This window comes from Odontomachus brunneus, unplaced genomic scaffold (assembly GCF_010583005.1).
Source record: "Odontomachus brunneus isolate Ranch 3 - 2012 unplaced genomic scaffold, Obru_v1 Obru_scaffold_322, whole genome shotgun sequence".
NCBI classification, from domain to species: domain Eukaryota; kingdom Metazoa; phylum Arthropoda; class Insecta; order Hymenoptera; family Formicidae; genus Odontomachus; species Odontomachus brunneus.
In genome coordinates this window covers 44,619-64,801 of record NW_022639772.1, presented here as the reverse complement: position 1 = coordinate 64,801, position 20,183 = coordinate 44,619, and the positions used below count along the sequence as shown (strand labels likewise).

The 20,183-nt window shown below is 39.8% G+C and overlaps 1 protein-coding gene across 2 annotated transcripts in view; it reads left to right on the top strand.

The window, feature by feature from the left end:
* LOC116853439 (SET and MYND domain-containing protein 4-like) overlaps positions 1 to 3,068 on the top strand; it is a 6,790-nt gene extending 3,722 nt beyond the window's left edge. For both annotated transcript variants that reach the window (XM_032834530.1, XM_032834531.1), the window contains 8 exons: positions 126 to 456; positions 590 to 839; positions 1,017 to 1,348; positions 1,471 to 1,544; positions 1,996 to 2,108; positions 2,195 to 2,489; positions 2,623 to 2,785; positions 2,861 to 3,068. In XM_032834530.1, coding sequence (XP_032690421.1) covers positions 126 to 456; positions 590 to 839; positions 1,017 to 1,348; positions 1,471 to 1,544; positions 1,996 to 2,108; positions 2,195 to 2,489; positions 2,623 to 2,785; positions 2,861 to 3,005 — 1,703 coding nt within the window. In that variant the 3' untranslated portion in view covers positions 3,006 to 3,068. The remainder of the gene's footprint in view (positions 1 to 125; positions 457 to 589; positions 840 to 1,016; positions 1,349 to 1,470; positions 1,545 to 1,995; positions 2,109 to 2,194; positions 2,490 to 2,622; positions 2,786 to 2,860) is intronic.
* The last annotated feature ends 17,115 nt before the right edge of the window (positions 3,069 to 20,183 follow it).

Genomic DNA, 20,183 nt, shown 5'->3' with positions numbered 1-20,183 from the left:
AGAGAGAGAGAGAGAGAGAGAGAGAGAGAGAGAGAGAGAGAGAGAAAGCGAGAGAGAACAAGGAAAGAAGCGTTTCAAGCGGACGTAATACTTGACATAATGACAAATCAATTAACTTCTTTTAGAGGCTTTAGAGAAGCAGCTAGACCAATTATCGTCCTCCGTATCGTGCATGGTGGACACGAGCGACGATGTCACAGATACCACGGATACCACAGAAACTCACTTACTACCCGAAATTTCGTGCGGCGAAAACCCGAATTTGTCGTCCGCGTCGACGGCCGTAGACATTAAATACACGCCGCAAAAGGGCCGACACATAGTAGCTAATAGAGATGTCAAGAGAGGCCAGACTCTCTTCGTCGAGAAGCCCTTCAGTTTCGTGATACTGGAGTGTGAGGGAATGAGTGACTTATGTGAGAATTGTTGCCGCTCGTACGGCAAAAATCCCACACCGTGAGTCCCCCACCGGTTTCGTGGCGTATTTCGATTCACTTCGAAAGCCGCGAAGCTGACTTACAAGCGTAACGTAAGGTTAGCCGTAGCATGTAATACTACTATGTGCAAAACGTTTGTGTACGTGTCGCAGGTGTTCAGGATGCCTTGACACTTTGTTTTGCGACGCAAACTGTTGGAACAAGGCGTACTCGTCTTATCATCGCTGGGAGTGCGCGGGCAATCAGATGAGTCTCTGGCAGCAGATAGGAGTGGCGCACTTGGCCTTAAAGACGTTGCTCAAGTGCACGACGACGACCGACAGTAATATGTTTAACAGCATACAGCAGCTAGTGACTGGTTTCGATAATCTCTCGGCGAACGACCTTATTGTATATGGAATCGTGAGTGGCATTATTTACGCGCGCGTGGGCGGGCAGATGGCAGATGATGATGATGATAATAACAATAATAAAAAAAAAAAAGAGAGGAGACACGTTGCGAGATACGATAGCGCGCATGTAGAATCTCATTAGGACTTTTCAGGCTTCACCTCGGTACCCCTTTATGATTTCTTTCAGACGGCAACTATGCTCACACTGTATCTAACAAAGTACACAGATTATTTTAAAGTTTTCAATGTCAGAGAACATCTAGTGTCGAAGTTTACCGACAACACTTTCAACTTCAACAATGATCTCGCGTCAGAGAGCGATGAACAAGTATATGTAAGTTCTCTACTACTGAGGCACGTTTTACAGCTTATTTGTAACGGGCATGCTATCACAAAGCTAAACAAGATAGCATCAGATAAAGATAAGCTCTGTGTCGAGCAACAAGATAGAATAGCTACAGCGATTTATCCTTCTGCGAGCATGATGAATCATTCTTGTGATCCTAATATAATTACTAGGTAATATATAGACCCTTAGATTACGTGAAAAAAATATATAAAAGACTAAGACCCACTCATTGCGTATACACCGTAAGACGGGCACTCGCTCGTTAATTGACGTTAACGCTATTATCCCTCAGCTTCGTGGACCAATATTTAATAGTGAGAGCCATGAAGGATATCGCGGCGGGTGAAGAGGTCTTCAATTGTTATGGTACGGCAAAAGATCTCAGAATTCTAAATTAACACGTTGAGCGCCGCATCACTCATATCTGGGTGACGTGTGAGTTTCCGTAGAGATCTTGTTACTCATTCTTAGATGACTGTTTTAATTCAATTAGAAATTAGTTCACCACTAGTACTTAAAAGAAATCTAATCTTAAAAAAAAGATATCAAGTAGAAAACAAGACAAAATTTAAATTTGGAAGAAATTAAATTTAAAGTAAAAAAATAGATAACATAAGAGGAAAGAAGATATTAAATAGAAAATAGAAATTATCAGCCATACAAATTTGCTCAATAAAGTATTATTAAAGCAACACACCGAAAATTTAGACCCGGTGGAACTCGTACGTGAATCAGTGTGATGATCAACGTGTTAAATGTAGATTTCACTTCATTCATAGTTCGTTAGGTCTTTCTCATTTTCGACTTATTGCGACAGGGCCTAACTTCAGGAGAATGTCGAAAGAGCACAGACAAGAGATCCTGAAGAACCAGTACGGCTTCACATGCAGATGCGAGCCGTGCGTTATGCCGGAGTACGAGAATTTCATGGTAAACTGTCGTTCCTACCTGCTCGAGTCACGACGGCCGCGCTCTTGAAGTATTTAAGTGAATGTCCGCAAGTTTTGTTCACACAGGATAGATTTCATGCGATCAAGTGCCCAGAATGCGACGGTGCGTTGGAGGAGTTTCACTCCTATTCCATGCACTGCTTAGACTGCGGAGCGACGCCCTTCATTAATTGTCAAATAGAGCTGAAGAATGCTGTAACCGCCTTCGACGCGGCGCAAATTTATATCGAGCTCGAGCGCGAGGAGGAAGCGGTGATGAAATTGAAAGAATGTTTGAGCATTAGGAGAAACTTGTTATACAAGTATCATCAGGATATCACTGCCACCTTGGATATACTAGGCAAAGTATACGCCATTATGGGTTCGTATGATCGATAATCTTGTATTTTCTCGTGCGTGAGACACGCCAAATATATAACACACACACACACACACACACACACACACACACACACACACACACACACATTGAACTTATCGCTCTTTGGCTTTAGGACGATGGCTCGAATCTATTTCGTACATAGAGCACAGTATCGCTGCGATCGAGGAACGATACGGCTCTTCGAGTATAGAAGTCGCCAACGAATTAAACAAATTAACGGACATATGTATTAGATACTTACAGGATGAGCCTAATAAAACAACAAAGTGGTACAAGTGAGTATCTTGTATTCGTCATTGCGCGGATTTCTTTTTTTTTTTGATATTCGATGCGATTATATTTCGTTGCAGAAATATCTTGAAGAAAACGCGACGGTATCTCGACCGTGCCGAAGAGATAGTAAATTTCACCTACGGTCCATGGCACGAAATTTGCCAGGAGATCAACGAGAAGAAGACTACACTCGCTAATATTTTGAAAGACTACAACATCTAACACTGATCTGTAAATCGTATGAGATATGAGTGAATAAATGATGCACGGCAAAGCTTTTACATATCTTTTCATGTATTTTCTTCTTTCAATTAATTACGTGCAACACACAAACAGGAAGCAATATAATTCGTCGTTATATGATTTATTTTGTAAAATGCTCTCTCTCTCTCTCTCTCTCTCTCTCTCTCTCTCTCTCTCTCTCTCTCTCTCTCTGTGATTTGCTTGACGTTTTGCGTGCTTCTTGAATGATGGTCGTTTAATGGGAATTCTATTTACTCACGGCGTTGTTCAAAACTCTCGCTTCGTTTGTTTATCTTTATTAATCGCTTATTGTAAAATTATTATCGCGACGACAAGCAGATAGTACCTTCTATACGGCAATATGAGCATAAAGAGCGTCGCAAGAAGATAGTTTCACGTTCGAGGTCCCTAAATTGGATCGTTATCGCTTCGGCTCATTCTCCTCGGCACCCTACGTTCCAATTCCGAAGTTTGGCAAGGAAGTAATTACCGCGCTGTAATAGAATTCCCCGTATCGAAATCGATCAAGTAGCGCACGTCGAATACCTTTGTCGTCGCCGCGAATTGGTCATTAACAGACAACTTGTTACCGCGTAATTATCGCGAATACTGCACTAGGATATTGAAAAGAGACAGCAAGAGGAAGAGGAAGAGGAGACTAGGCGCGATTGAGAACAAAGAGGCACCTTTCATACTCGAGAAGCTATCAATCGGGACAGTCTTTTTCCGATTTCTTTCCTTCCTCTAATTCGCTGAGTGTTTCTGGGAATCAAAAGAGGAAAACATAAACGCGCAATGCGAGATATTGAAATGAACAAAGGTAAAAGCACAAAAAAAATGCCCAGACAATTGCTTAGTTCTGGACATTCTTATATATTATTTTGGTCTTTAAATGCAAATATTTAAATTTTCAATATAGAATATATAGAATACATATATCCAATCCAGAGACAGCACAAACTGCTAGGTATTTTAAAGACGTCTGTAAGAAATAGAAATGGTCTTTTGAATATTTTGGAGACATATTTTAGTACTATGCGATGTATATAGGAATATATGCATATATATTTAATGTTGAAATTTCATATATTTGTATTTGAAGACTAGAACAATAAGAATGTCTAAGATTAGGCATGTGCCCGAGAATTGGTATTTTTACCTAAATTGTCCTTTCTATTCTTTGCCACTATAAGTTAATTATTAATTTCACATGCGTTGATTTACTTATTTTTTACTAGGATTATTTCATCACGAATATGTAATTTATCAATGAAGACGAAAATACTTCACTTTCCTCTCGAGATATACATATATAAATGCTTTAAGCCGCATGCCGCTTTCATATTCCAAATCTTCTGCAACGCGATTCTTGTCCATCTGAGGGAACGCACGAACCGGCGTTCGCTGTCGGATTACCACTGTGAAGATGCTTTTACTTGGATTGTTAAACATTAGAATTATTAATAGATGTATCTATTCTGCGCGACACTTGGCTTTTACAATCATAAGGCTGTCTCGCGACGCGAGTTTCATCCGGTTCGCCGCTTTTATGAATATTACGGCTATTCTCGTCGCGAGAGAGAGAGAGAGAGAGAGAGAGAGAGAGGGGGGAACAGAAGGACAGAGAGTCTAACGTTGGGCGTGTTTTAAGCTTATTGTCTTAATGTATTAGCTTGCAGAATATGCGTACTTTAAGTTCGTCAAGAACAGTGTTACGTGCACACGTTTTTCAATGTTCGCGCTTAGCACGCTGATTGCCTGCGCGCTTCGCGTTATTAAAATCTCATACATATTAACATAATCGCTTATGGGACGCGCATTTTTTTTAAGCACGTCATTAATATTCATTGCCATAGAGCGTCGCCGTTATTTTCGGCGCGTATGCAATACTAATTAAAACAATCCGCTATTCGGGAACTTTAATTTTACTCCGCGCGCGAGCGCGCGCGGCTGGCCTCGCGGATGGTAATATAGTATATGTATATGTGTATATGTATATATATATATATATATATATATGTATATATATATACATATACATACATATACAGCTGCTCTCGCGCGAGTCCGGAGCCGACTTCATTAAAAATACATCGAAGTGCATTCTCTCCGCCCGAGCGGCTTCATTTGCAAATGGCCTCATGCGTCACACCCGCGTAAAATAAAACACGGCGCCTCCGGTTATGCATTACGTCGCGAATAAATTCGAACGAATAAGCCGATAACTCGGCCGGCAAGGAAATTCTTCGTTAGCGTGCCGCTCCCCTGCCCCTCCGCAAAGCCATCCCTGTGTGACGGGAATTTCTTGTGCGCCCCAGGCGGACACAATATCGCGACACGGGAAGTGCATAAAATTTAATAATTTCCTTTTCGCTTTAACGCGCGCGCGACGACGGAAACGATAATTGAATCTCGGCGCCGTCTTCTCTGGGTCGTTATTAGTCGGAATTACGTAACACGCCCTACGTAGCTACCCTCCCCTTTTCCCCCTCCCCCTCTCCCCGATCGATAGTTCGCCGTTGTTTATAATCTAATTTAGCATCGTCGGGAATTTTCTGCAACTCGTTATTTTCCGGCGTTATTTTCGCGGAGAACGGAAATTACGCGCGCTGTTTTGTTTAAGTGCAAATTTTTATATTCCAGTGAAAAACATAGGATCGAGATACACACGCGCAAACATACGCATATACATACATACACACACACACACACATACGTGACATACCTTCTTTCACAAAGAGTCCTCGCGGAGGACTTCACAAGCCGCGAGAAACGCACTATGGACGTATCTCCTTTTGACGTCTCTCTCGCTGCATTCGACATCCGTATTACCTGGCAACGTTATCATTCTTTCGCCCGCCGATCCCGGAATACCGGGCGAATTCGCTCGCTTCGCGCACCGCGGCGGATACGCAATAATGCGAATTGCCAGCGTCAAAAGGTCTCGTTCAAAGGCATAGCGGAACATAAATATTTGGACTGCTCGCGATTGCCCCCTCCCCGCTCTCTCTCTCTCTCTCTCGCTCTCTCTCTCTCTCTCCCTCTCCCTCTCCCTCTCTCTTTCACTCCTCCTCCTCCTTCCTTCTCTCTCTCCCTTTTCCACCTTCTCTTTTGTTCTAGCTTAGTATCGTCGAAATAGTCGGTGTCTCTAAAAGACAAGCGGGATTTGCATCCTTGCGATTCCTATCGTCCCGGGATACTCGAACCGCGGCGTGTGTGCAGGACTCGCGTCGCTCGGATACCCGCGGCGCTCTCCTTGGAATTCGCTATTCCGCGTTCGTTTCCGTTCCGCATCGTCGGAAACGGTGTTTCCGCGGTATATACGCACCGCGAAATACTCGATGGGAGATTCATTGCGGCGGCACACCGGCCACCGTCGTGTACGTGTATCTATGTACCTATGTCCTGCCGTCTGCCTGTCGACGTATTGCATTTATACCGCCGTGCAAAAATGAAACGCGCACGCCACACACCGGCCATTCTGTATCGTGCCGTATCGCACTGTCGATATTAAACTAAACGGAACAGCTGCTTCGACCTTTTATAAAGTGTCGTGTAACGTGTGTGCACGGACCTCCTCTTCCTTCTTTTCATCCTCATTCTCCTGCAGGACGAAGGACCCGTTTCATATCGGCTAGTTATATCGGCCTGCAAGGCGAAACGTAGGATAAAAGTAAATAAAGTACCAATACATTGACACTGACAACGCTACCTAATTCTGGACCATTTTTATTGTTTTGTTTTTTAAATAGAGATAAGTTTTCAACGTAAAATCTATGTATCTATTCAAATATACGTACATATACTATATATTCTGTATTTAATTTAAATATTTATATTTATATTTTATATTAAATTAAATATTTTATATTAAATAAATTTATATATTATATTAAATATTAAATATTATATTATATTAAATATTCATATTTTCTGTATTAAATTTATATATTCATATTTAATGACCAAGACATTGTCCAAAGTTAGACACCAGTGTTATTAGTGTCATTGGTTACTTTTACCTTACTGCACGCGGGAGAGACATACTCTCTCTGGATCTCTCGATCTACTTCCATTTCATCGCAACTCGCAGAACAAGGAGTTCCGGATTTCACTCGTCGAGTCGAGTGTTATACTCGTTGCGTAACATGAATAATTTGTCTCAGCGTGCGCGCGGAGGAAATATTGCAGTAAAAACTAGGTTAACATTATATTTCTTTCTCCAACGTTTTTGGTAAAGCTGGACCATACTGAAATTGCAGTATAAATTGCGCAAAAAATAATAAAAGTGACAATCCACTTGGTATACAAAGTACAAACCGCTCAAGCATACATATTAAATATACAACACATTTGTAGTATATAGTCAAGCGCGTATAATATTTTCAAACGAATTTATAGCAATTTCAGTTGTACTTCTATATGGTCTAAGATTAAAAAAATTTTTTTTGCAATTTTCCATACACTTTTCCGGGTGGAGTTTAATAATACAAGAAAATGTATGGAACTATGGCAATCCAGAGTGCAGATTGTCTAATTAGAATATATTTACAATATAGCGTACGCGCGCAGGTACAAATTTTATTGATTATTCATCTGGTCGTAGAATTGCTCTTCATTTCTTTCAATTATTTCGTTTCAAATGCGCTCGCTTGGCGCGATTGTTCCGTTGTATTTATATCGAGAAAAGAGAAGTCTCACTTACTTACTTTCTCTCTCTCTCTCTCTCTCTCTCTCTGTCTCTCCTCAGCCACGCGGATAGAGCCGTTCGCGCGCGTAATTGTCCCAGAGCTTAATTGCACCGGTGTCGGACAGCCGGTCGGGTCAGCAATGATTGATCGAGCTGGCCCGCCGATTCTCAGGTCATTAATCGTACTCTCTAATCCGTCGCTTTGGATTATGCTAGTGCGCCTTTCGCGTGCTGGCGGAACCATTTGCCGGAATCACTCGGCGCGGGAAGATTAGGACGACTTGGTCATCTTACAGCCGTGCTATTATCGTCCGGCGGGAGATGGGTGGCTCGCCGGATATCGCAGGTGAATCGTGTGCTTCTACTTCGGACATCATTTGCAGTTTATCCACGGAATCTTTTGTCCACGGAGAGCGGTCCAATCTCAATCTACATTCCGCTACGGCACTCAGATCCGAAGACAGGGAAGACTCAGGGAAGACAGAGCGGGCGCTCATAGTCATCAAGTCTGCGTTCGCGTTTACGCCAAAAGTCATCTCGGTAACCTACGTGACGCAAGCTATTTTCATAAAATATATAACCACACCAACTGCGCGTATACACCGAGAAAAAGACACATTTATTTGTCGGATATAAAGCTTGTTCACGGAAGTAAACTTTACTTCACCGAAATATGAGCTTTGTGCGTCGCACGAATAAATTTTCAAGTAAGGTAAAAGTACCAATTCTTGGACACGTACCTGACCCTGAACTTTCTTATTATTTTGGTATTTAAATACGAATATTTAAATTCTTAACATAGAATATATATATATATATATATATATATATATATATATATATATATATATATATATATTCAATATTTGTATACATATTTTATGCTGAAAGATTAAATATTTATATTTTAAGAACAAAACAAAAGAAAAGAAAAGAACAAAAGAAAAAATAAGAATATGTAAGATTAGATGTCCGGGCATCGATACTTTTATCTTATTCTTCTCTCAGCGTGTCTACGTTCGCGGTTAGTATATGCAACGATTTTAATAACGGACCGACGAAGATGAGATAGCACAACGAAGGGGCAACGCTTGCTGTATTCTTAAGTTAACGGTCGTCTGCAGACTGTCTGTCTGTCGCCAACAGTTCGCCACGCTGCAACTTCGGCGGGGACTCCTGTGCAATTCACAAATTTTTCGCGCGAGAGCGGCGAATGAAGTCGGGGACTTGGCGTTTTCGCCGTAATCCCCGCGAAATAATAAATTTTTAGCCCCGCTTTCTTGCCCAGCCGGGGCCGGCTTGTCAACCGTCGCTAATTTACGGCCCGCGTAATCCCGCTAGATTGGTGGGATTTATCGTCGGTCTGCGCATAAATTCCGCGACGAGCGATTATGCGGACTTATCTTGCCGGTGGGCCGCTGAATTCGCGAGTGATACCGACGTGCGTGTCGTGAAGCGCCGCTAAACGCGCGCGCTTTTACACCGAACGCACGATGTTGACGGCTCTATTGGCTCGAGCTCCCCGTGATCCTGCTTTAATCCTTATCGGGCCGATTGTGATCCGCACGCACGTTATTTCCATAAATATAGGGAACACGATCGGGCCCATCCCTCGCCCGCCGCTCTGCACAAACGCCGACAGAGTCAATAATGCGAAGTCATTCATTCTCAACCGGATGCCAGATGAATAATACAGTAATAATACGGTGATAATCGGGCGGGAAAATATTTATATTAGGACAATATTAGGACACGCTGATTCGCCGGTGGCGGGCACGCTTCAGATATACGCCAGCGGAGACTGAAACAGATTCGCGCAAGAATCGGCGGGGATTTGCCGACATTTAGTTACCTGAAAGCCCATTTACGATATCTGATTGTATGATTTGTTCGTTTAAATTGTTTTCATGGTAAAATAGCAGTTCAGCAGAATACTAAACATTGACAGATCGATATTTTAATCTGGAAAAACCCAATTACACTGAGGTAAAAATAAACAGAAATCGTCGTGTTTTGGCTGTCGAAAATATGTTTTTGCGTTTTTACCCAAAGCGAAGCAAGTAATAGTAAACCTTATTTATTATATATCGATGCAAAATAACTTTTCTTTGGTTTCTTTTCTTTGGTTTCTTTTACATTCTCATTTATAAATTTTACTTATTTAAAAGTTTTTATTTTTATTTCATTTTAATATATTTTATATGTTTTTTATTATTACAGAGAAATGCACGGTTTATGAGATCGTTTGTCGCGTAAAAGCACAGAGGATAGTCATTTCTATTCTATAGTTGTATCTCTGTGTAGTCACGCTGAGAAAAATTGATAATCGATAATCAAGCCCTTGACTATCAGGACAGAAGCACATTTGCTGTTTGGTGATAGTTTAGGAAATAAATCAAACAGCGTTGCCAAATCATTTCTCATTATTCGTCACTTTAACAAACATACGTTGCCGCAGATACAGATCACATTTGTTCTTTTCTATTTGGGTTAGTAGTCTCCATTACAGAAGTATTGTTCAGAACAGCAGATTGAAAGCAACAAATCATTTGTCCTCACTACGGGATCATTTGCTGTCCCATGTCAACAAACCATTTGTTGCGGCTAATGGTATTTCGTTAAATCAGCAAAACTTGTTCTTTCAGTGCAATCCAAACAAGCTGTGACGCCAAAAATCCGAAAAGCGTGTCAATCTACCGCGGTCTGCTCGCAGCCGCACATTAACGGATTATTCGCAGTCGCAATTTGCCTTTATAGTTATAGTCGGCCGACCGAATGTACGCACGAGTCTACGTAGGCAGTTACTACTATCTACTTTAATCGATAAATAACTAAAACGGAACCGAGAGCGCGCGCGCTACATATACATATACCATGATCGATAAACATGTAATCATGCTGAGGTGCATTTCCTCTGTTTGCGAATGCAAGTAGCGAATACAGTCCGCATGTTCCGCGGGCGATGCAATAATTACAACTAACTGTCGGCGTATTGAACCCCGACCGCGAGTAGCTGAATAATGGAACTATTTTCCGGAAACGCGGATTATATTCTCGCGAATCTATTTACGCTGTGCGAAACAAGGCGTTCTCGCGTCGCAGCCACCGCAATTATCGCGCGCAGCCATACTTCGCGAGGATGTTCGTAGGATATAAATCTCATATAAATCGTGGACGGCTGTCTCGCTCCGCGGAAATAGCGAGCAGATCTGTTTATTTTTGCAAGGATGCGAATGCGATCGATTCGCGCGTCGGGAGGAAGCGGAACGGCATTTACATAATGTTCTCACTTCGAAATGAGAATTTGGTTTCCACCGACAGTCGAGTTTGCCCCGTCACTTTTATTCATACACGCTCTATTTGCACTTCGGTCGTCACGGGGAATCCTTCCATCTGTCCTCCTCGACAGACCAGGGTCATCGACCAAAATTCCACCGATTCCACACTGAGCGAAAAAGTAGTTAATTTCAGCAAAAATATTTTTCGCGGCGTCAATTGTATCTTTTTGCTCTAACAAGAAAATAGTAGTAGCAATGTATATGTAAGTTTATTTTATTGTTAGTACTATAATAATATATTATAAAAATATATATTATAATAATATATATTTTTATGATACATATTATTATCATATATTATAAAATATTATTATATATATTATTATAAATAAATATTATTTATTATTATATTATAAAATTTGTTAAAATTATTAAAATATAATTATAAATATAAATATAATTTAAATTTATAAAATTTATTAAAATTATTATATTATAAAATTTATTATTATATTATAAATATAAAATATAATAAAATATTATAAATATAAATATATAAAATATAAATATTATTATATTATAAAAATAGTTTTCGTATACACGGAAGAATATATACCGCGTTCAAGCAGTTATTGCTTGTTTCAAATATTTCATAAATTTATATGCGAGCAAATCTATCATAAGCATAAGCATCAAATTTACTCAAAATTTCTTCTGACGCCTAGTAACATGTTTAACATTTCAATTAAGAATATTAAATTAAAAAAAGTTCGCAATTCGTATGTTACATTCTATTGGTAAGTTGAGTCAATCCGTAAATTGAGTTGAATCAACTTTTTCTTAGATAAAATTTTACAATATTCTCTTGTAAGAAGAATAAATTTTTCTTCTTCAACACACACTGAGAAAAAATTTCCGATAATTTATTTATAGCATAAGTACCTTCACAATATCCTCTGTAATGATGTAGTGATTACCATGTAATCGATATAAAATTGCAATACAATAACCCAAAAATATACAAGATAGATATACAATCTGCTGTCAGATTGTTTGCAAACTCTGTCAACAGAACAACAGCAAATTGTGGACACAGATGACTACGAATTTGTCGACAGGTCATGTTCAATCTGTGGTTAGATTGCTAACAAGATTGCCTGGACGGGGTTCATTTACCTTCAGTTAAATGCACGCAGTTATCTTCTTCACGGAAAGAAGCAAAAAATGTGTTAGGTTCTAACCAAACACGCATGAATTTTTCCAAACGAATTTTTCTACCATTGGGAAAGAAATCGAAAAAATCCGCGAAAAAATTGAAAAGAACCGTTTTTTTTCTGTACCTTCAAAAATACACATGTTCCGTGTGTCTATGTGAGTTGACTATAATTCTTTTACTGTATATGACTACAACGACAAATATCAAACACTTTTTCCTCCGTGCATTCGCACTATCGGGCGGGGAGGTGGCGAGGAGCGTGAACGGACAGGGTGAATAATCCGACGATATAACCGTTGTCTAATAAATATCATTAAGTGTACACGTCGAATTAACAACGAGAGGGAAAACAAGTTGCCGTGTACCTCCGAAAGTACATCGTGCACGTCGCTGGGTCGGCGTGCTCCATGAATATGGTAATTCCCCTCGCAGCAACTACGACGGCGACGACGATGACGTTCACCGTTAATACTCTCATCTCGGGTTGGGCCTAGGCTGTGTTGAAAGGCGGCGTGAGCGAGCGAGGGTTGCGGCCGCGCGCAGCATCCCGAAACGAGATAATCGGCCGCCGTCTGTCCGCCCGTCGTCGGACGACACGTCGTACCGGCGACGGGAATTTCGAGGCTCGACCGTTCTCGCCCGCTGGAATTGGCCGGATTTCCGGATTCCGCCGCGGAAATCGGCGCTCGCGCCACTTCGCGAGCAGCTCGACGCCGCCGCGTTCGTCCACCACGTTCGAGGAAGCAATCGCAGTTGCGAAACAACTCGCTATCTAAATCACCGGGCCGCCGCCGCTCTCGCGGGTGGGAGAAGGAGAACGCCGAAAGCTCATTTAACGAGCATGCAATTACAAACCCGCCTCGCCCACCGGCGAGCGTGTTCGCCGCGCAGGAAACTTCCCGGATCGTCTGGCCCGATAACATATCTTAACCCTTGTCCTAAACCGAAACCGGGACACGGTGTATGGGACGGGGGATGGAAAACCGAGAACTTTTTCTTTTTTTCTAGAAACTTCGTCTGGAGAGTGAAAAGGAAAGAGAGAGAGAGAGAGACTTAGGATCGATTTTGCTCCCATTAACAAAAACACGCGTTGGAATGATATTCGAGGAAAAACAACGGCGCGTAATGAACAAATAATATAATATCCCGATAACAAATTAATATAATGTCCCTGTCCCTGCGCCAGAGACGGGTTTCGTAATAATACAATTCAACAAATTGGTTACGACTCATTCCTTCGTAATCAATTTGCGGAATGACATTTGTTAATTGGTCGGTGATACATCACGTCGCCGAGTGGAATCCGCGGCGGGCAAAAATTCCAAGAGGCAATTTGCCGCGCTCATCGGGACGAATTAATTCGCTAATAAATCCCTATTTTTCAGCGACGTAACAAATAGTATCGTTATTAACCGATTATTTCCGAGCGGCCGTTATCGAGGATGTCGAGCGATTCAATAAACGTCACAGGCGCAGCCATAAAGTACAACCGTGTGACTGTTTATACGAGAAACGTATCACGCGGTTCTCCTCGAGCTGTCACGCCGTGGGTCTTGCCGAGTGCGTTCCCATAAATGAGATGAAATAAATTTTTCCACGTGCATTCCACAAGTTAAACAGTGTCCAATCGATTCGAGAAGCGTGTGCCATTCGCGTGTGCCACCCGCCACCGCGCGCCGATATAATCTTTCTCTGAGGTCCGCAACGAAAGGGACAAATTGCTTCTCTACAGGTCGAGGAAAGCAATGGAAATGATTTACAATTAATTTTTTTGTGCGAAAATAACGTCATAACATCCGTTCCTACGAAATTTTCATTTTCACTTTAATTTCTCTTTTTCCATAAAAAAAAAAATAAAACAGAGGCGAATTTTAATAGAAAGTTTTAATTTTTTTTCGAAAATCAGCCGGAAAATTCAATTGTAATTGGAAAATTGAAATGAAAATTCAGGCCCCGAGGTAGAACTACTGTTTCATAGGAAACATTTTTTTTATTTTCTTGATTGGGGATTATATATATTGTACAAACGTATATCACGTGTAACCTAATCTCCGGAAAGTGTAAACTAGGGAAACGTGCATATTGCTACAGGCAGTAGATACTGTGGTATAGTTTCCGTACAGGAAATAATTATAAAATTTTTTAGTGAAAATAAATTACTTACATATAATATTCAAACATATATTCGTCGAGTAGTTTTCTTTATACAAATCCTCGAATATTGTTACTTCTTTGGTCTTAAGGCACGAAATTAAGTTGAGAGAAAATTAATAACTCCTCTTTCGTTGAAGACAAGTGGCCAACAGCAGTCGCGATCAGGATATACGCAGTGGTACATGATGAACGACTCGAATTACCGTCATCACTCTTCATATTTTACAGGAAATTACATTATTTGTCTCTCTCAGTACTATAAACGTACTGATACACCTGATATAATATTAGAGGTTGTTATATTAATGTTTATAGGGATATTTTGATATTTGTATATTTATAATATATATTCATCGATTTTATACGCGATATATTAATAATATTACACACACGCACATACACATACATACATATATATATACATGTTCGACATGAAGCGAAAGAGGAAAAGGAGGAGAGAGTCGTACCTCTCGGGAATGAATAAGTACACGCAAAAAAATGACTTAATAATATCAGCTAAACCGCGGTAGCTAATTCAAATTTAGTCAAGAGGCTAATCGTTTAGCTGTCACTGCTAAGAATTGGCTGTGACAGCTAAAATGCATTTGCTATGAAATACAAATATATTAAATGACATTAAAAATGCACATTATTTCAAATAGCTAAGAAAATGGCAATTATTCCTAAATTTCTTATCATATGCATATATTAAAGAACTTTGCACAGCTACAATCATTTGTTACAGTCATTTGTTTCTAGCAGCTAATATTTCTCGCTGTAGCACCTAAGTTTAAACAGCGAATAAATTTAGTTTCGGTAGTATCGACATTAGCTGTCACTACTTCAGTGACACATCTTATCTGCCACAGCAATTTTTTAGCTCTGGAGGCTAGTTCTTTTTTTACGTGTAAGTGGTCGCATTATCGCCGTTGCGGTCGACGATACTTCAATCGCTTTTAACGGTTAACTTCTGCTCCGCGAATGCCAGCTTACCCCTTTATCTCGTCCGCGTCTATCAGCGCTGGAAACATCTGTTCCCAGCTCGACTCCGAGCCTTTTCGAGTCGCTGCGTCTTTCGCAGCATTCTCCATTCTCTCTATCTCTCTTTTTGGCTCTCTCGCCATCGTTTTCGTCGGTTGTATTATTCCGGTAAACGGCTGAATTGCGAGGAAGACGAAAAATCACCATACGATTCTGCGAGTGGCGGGAGCAAGCTCCAAAGGCTCGGTTGGATGTTGGGTCGGACATGACATACGACGTCTGCCGGACGTAACGAATATGCGCGTTCGTAACGAAAAGAGGGAAATTGTAATCACGGGAAATGGGCGAAACGGCGTATCACTTGTGTGAGCAAAGCGCGACGGGAGAATCGGGGGTAGTCGAGGGATGATGTGGCTTTTCCACGTTTTCGCGACGAGCGAAAATATCCTCGCTGTCGTGTCCTCGTGTCGCTTTGATCAGAGCCTTCCACGGGCTCTGGGTATACGAGCTCGATAATAGCTGTTTCTTTCTGGGCCGCCTTTGGCTTCCCTTTGCCTTTCTACTTGGCGTTTCTACTCGCAATGGAAAATCGACCACTGTACGAGATACGCGGAAACAGATGATATAAAGATAATTAAATGCGGAGCAGATAGAATACGCGAGATCGGAATCCAACGGGCCGCGACGATTTTCTGTCTTGCGCAGATTTCGTTGTGGCGTTAATTGAAGAAAAGTAAAAAAAAGTCTATCATAATTTACTCAGGAATTGAGGAGGATTTGGGGAAACGGCGAGAGCACTTTATTCTACGGTTTTAAATGGGAAAACATCGGCGTTACGGTGAACCAATGGCACAAACGTTTGCGTATCAGAAAAGTGCGAAGTTTTAAAGCTCAACATTATAACATCCTCTGTGGTAAATGATCATTTACAATTATTTTTATAACTCATCCTTTCGCAGTCAAATTGTAGAATGGCATTTATTAAAACAGTTCTAATATTATTCTCTAATCAGTCAGCATTTTATTGATCAGATCGTTTAAAAGATGATTTAAAAATAATTTCGCAACAATATCAGTGAGATAAAATTCATAAATGTCACAATATGTAATCGTTTTTCTTTTATATTAAAAGTTATCAAATATATATATTTTAAAAGTAATAAGATAGGAGTTGCAAGACGCTCATTTCGTATCAATACTCCTGCCATTCTCTTAGAGAAATACTACTGATGCGATTATTTTTCAATGTCTATTGCATCGTTTAAGCGTCATATAATTATTGATATTTAATTTGTAATTTTGTATTTAGTGCAGAAATACTATTTTTATATAATGCTTGCGCGTTAGAAGAATATATATTATTTTATTTGCGTATATTTTTGGCATCTATGATTGTGTAATGCTCTCTCTCTCTCTCTCTCTCTCTCTCTCTCTCTCTCTCTCTCTCTCTCTATAACTATGTTTATTTTTCTCTTTTGGATCAGCTCTTTTGGATCAGCTCGTGCTTGTTTACATTCATGTTTTATTTAGACTTTCCAAATTATTAACAGCGTATGATATGTTATATTATTGCATTAATGTTATGTATATTGTATAAATTTTTGTTTCTCTCCTTGATGTTAAGAGGAATTCTCCCGTTAGTTAATGAAATAAATAAATAAATACTAATTGTAAAAAAAGAGAGATGAATATACTCGTTATGTTTGATTTGATAATTGATCAGTATTTTTATTAATAATTTCGTCTGAATTGAAAGTACATAAATGTTACGTTAAAATAAATAATAAATATAGAAGTAATATTATAAAGTTACTTCAGATCTAGCGCAAAACTTATTACGTATGTGAATCTGACAGTAAATTTACATGATACTTCATCTAAATGTTCATTTTATTATTAGGACAGTTTTCTAAACTTTTGTCTTATATACAGATTTGTTAAATTAAAAAAAAATTTGTTATATCATAGAGGTTTCACGCATACTACTTGCCTACATGCAATTTTACAATTAAATACCTCAAAAACACGATGCGATAAAGATTACTGAAATTACTATTACGTATTGCTAATTCGATTAACTTATGTATCATGTACACATTAGAGGTCTATCTCATATCGACAAAAAAATTTCTTTAACTTTCTAAAAAGCTAGAACTTTCTTATAATTAGCTGATATATCTTCGAATTTGTTTGCTTCCCTACTTGGTTTCATTCAGATTTCATTATGATGTCAATTGAAGAAAATGTAAAAGAAAATATATAAATATATTTATAAATGTATAAATATCTTTATTTATTTACGAACTTAAAGCGACGACAAAATAATTCCGCGCTGCGTAGCGTGAGGTAAATGTTCCAATAATTGAACATTGTCCCAGTGATTGATCGTCCTAACATTACGAATACACTTGTATTTTATATTTCTAAGAAAAATTTCTTTGAAATGTTGTTAAAAGATATTTTTTATGCCAATTTGCAATATTATTTCATGAATTTTCAATCATTGAGTCTGTATTATTCAGTAATTAGGACATGATTTATTTTTTAGTTCAAATATATATTGATTGATTGATATATATTGATTGGCATCATTTATTAAAATTATTAAAATTATAATTGATATTTGTTGATTATTTCGAAGTGACGAACACACTGTGTTTCAAGCAGGTTCAAGCAGCTCGTAAGAAAGTGAAAAAATACCGGAGTATCACGTTGCACCAGCATAAATTTCTCGGATAGAGGTTCGTGCATCAGGAGAGTGTGAATTTTTAAGGCCTGATCGTAGGGATAGCGTGTATTACCGATAAACACTATGATGCAGGTACGTGCGTCGGCGATGGCGGCGGCGGCGGCGGCGGCGGTGACGGCGGCGGTGGATTCGCTCGCTGCGAATTTACGATATCCGCTTTACGGCGCACCGTCGCACTGGCGCTGATAAAAGTAGACGCGACCCGCGAATTATCACCGGCGAATTTACGGCGTTATCCCGTTATCTCGATTGGCGTGGCCGAAACGTGTGTACGTGTCACAACCCCGGAAATGGCCAACGAACACGCCGCCACCGTCGCCGCCGCCGCTGCCGCTGTCGACGGTAGCGTTCGGCTCTTCCGCGCTACGTAACGAGTTCGGGACGAGACGTTATTCCGGCTTTATGGCACCCTGGACCCGAGGATCTCGAAAGCGCCGAGAGTCGATTCTCGTCCACCTCGTCGGAAACGAGAGACGGTTTTATGATTTATCCGTGTATTAGGAGAGAGCAGGAAGGCGGTGTGTGTGTATGTATATATGTATATATATATATATATATATATATATATATATATATATATATATGTACCACCTTCCTATATATAACACGCACACACATACACACGAGTGGGTCGTTCCGATCAACGACGAAAAACCGCGCGGCCGGTCGAATTATGGCGAAATAACGGACGAACGATGGGAGGTTCCAAGAGTTTGGAGTAACAACATGCTTGGCGATATGGCAGAAAGCTTTAAAAGCATGTGGCGGAAAAAAGCTGTAATAATATCTCGCGGCAAATTGGCGGGCTAACGAGGTTCGACGCACTCGCGAAAAAAGCTTGCTGATAAAAAGCGGAAAGTATCGATGCCACGTCGACGCTCACGTGTCCATTTTGCAGGAGAGAATGTATGCAAGAGGTAAGATCCCTTATTAACTTTTTGCACTCGTGCGCGTGTTAGCTCTCGACAGTTGAGACTAGAAGGACGTTAATTGAACGTTTTAATTGTTTACTATCAGGAAATAGTATAATTAGGTGACGCGTACGAAAAACTAAAGTAATCCTGCAAAACTTGAAATTTATGTCCATTTCTTCCTTGTATTCTGTATAAAGGAATCTAATATTCTGTGTGAGGAAATACAGGTCGAAACATTTACTATAAGCTGGCTGATACGCTGAATTTAAATTACTACGGATGCGAAATAACCAAGCGTCGTATTTTACTCGCATTGTAGTAATCTTGCAAAATTTCAAAGTTTCAACATCCATTTCTTTCTTCTATAATTTTGTATAAAGAAATCTAATATTCTGCATACGAAAATATATTATAATAAGTAATAAGGTTCGATATTTAAAGGCAAAGGCCCTTATTCTGAATTCTCCTTTATCGATAAAAGCGTCTCTAAATACGAAAACTGAAAACTTATAAGTCAGAAGATTTATAAGTCACGTTTAAAGACACTTTTATTGATAAAAGGGAATTGAGAATAAGAGCCAAAGTGTCACTAAGTTTCGTGCAAGCCGCATCGACGTAGCTTTCTGAGCTGCCGTGGTATTAGATTCAAACTTTTGTGACAGATCGATGGAAAAAGAAAATTGCCACTACAATTCAGTTAATTGCAGTTTAAATCTGAGTATAATATTAATTCTGAAGGAAAAATAATGAATGTACATTGATTGATGTACATTAATTTGTACATTGATCTAATTTCACGCATAGCCAAGGTATAAATTGCGAAATTTAATGGAGCGAGCGGGAATAATCGCGCGTAGGCTCGCACGTGGTCGAGAGCACGTGCTCAGGCACGTGGGCCAATAGTGCTCACGTACACACATGTGGTGGGGAGAGACCACGTGATTCGCGCAGCAACGTGACTGCGAAGTCCGCGTTGTTACGTAAGGTAAATAGCGTAGGTAACTGAACATTGTCTTAATGATTGAAACAATAATAATATATTTGTATTCAATACTTCTAAAGCTTTTCAAATGTTGCTAAAAGATATTTTTACGCCCCAATTCGCATTATTATTTAATGAGCATTTAATCGTTGAATCTGTATTATTCAGTACTTAGGAGTCACGATTAATTTTT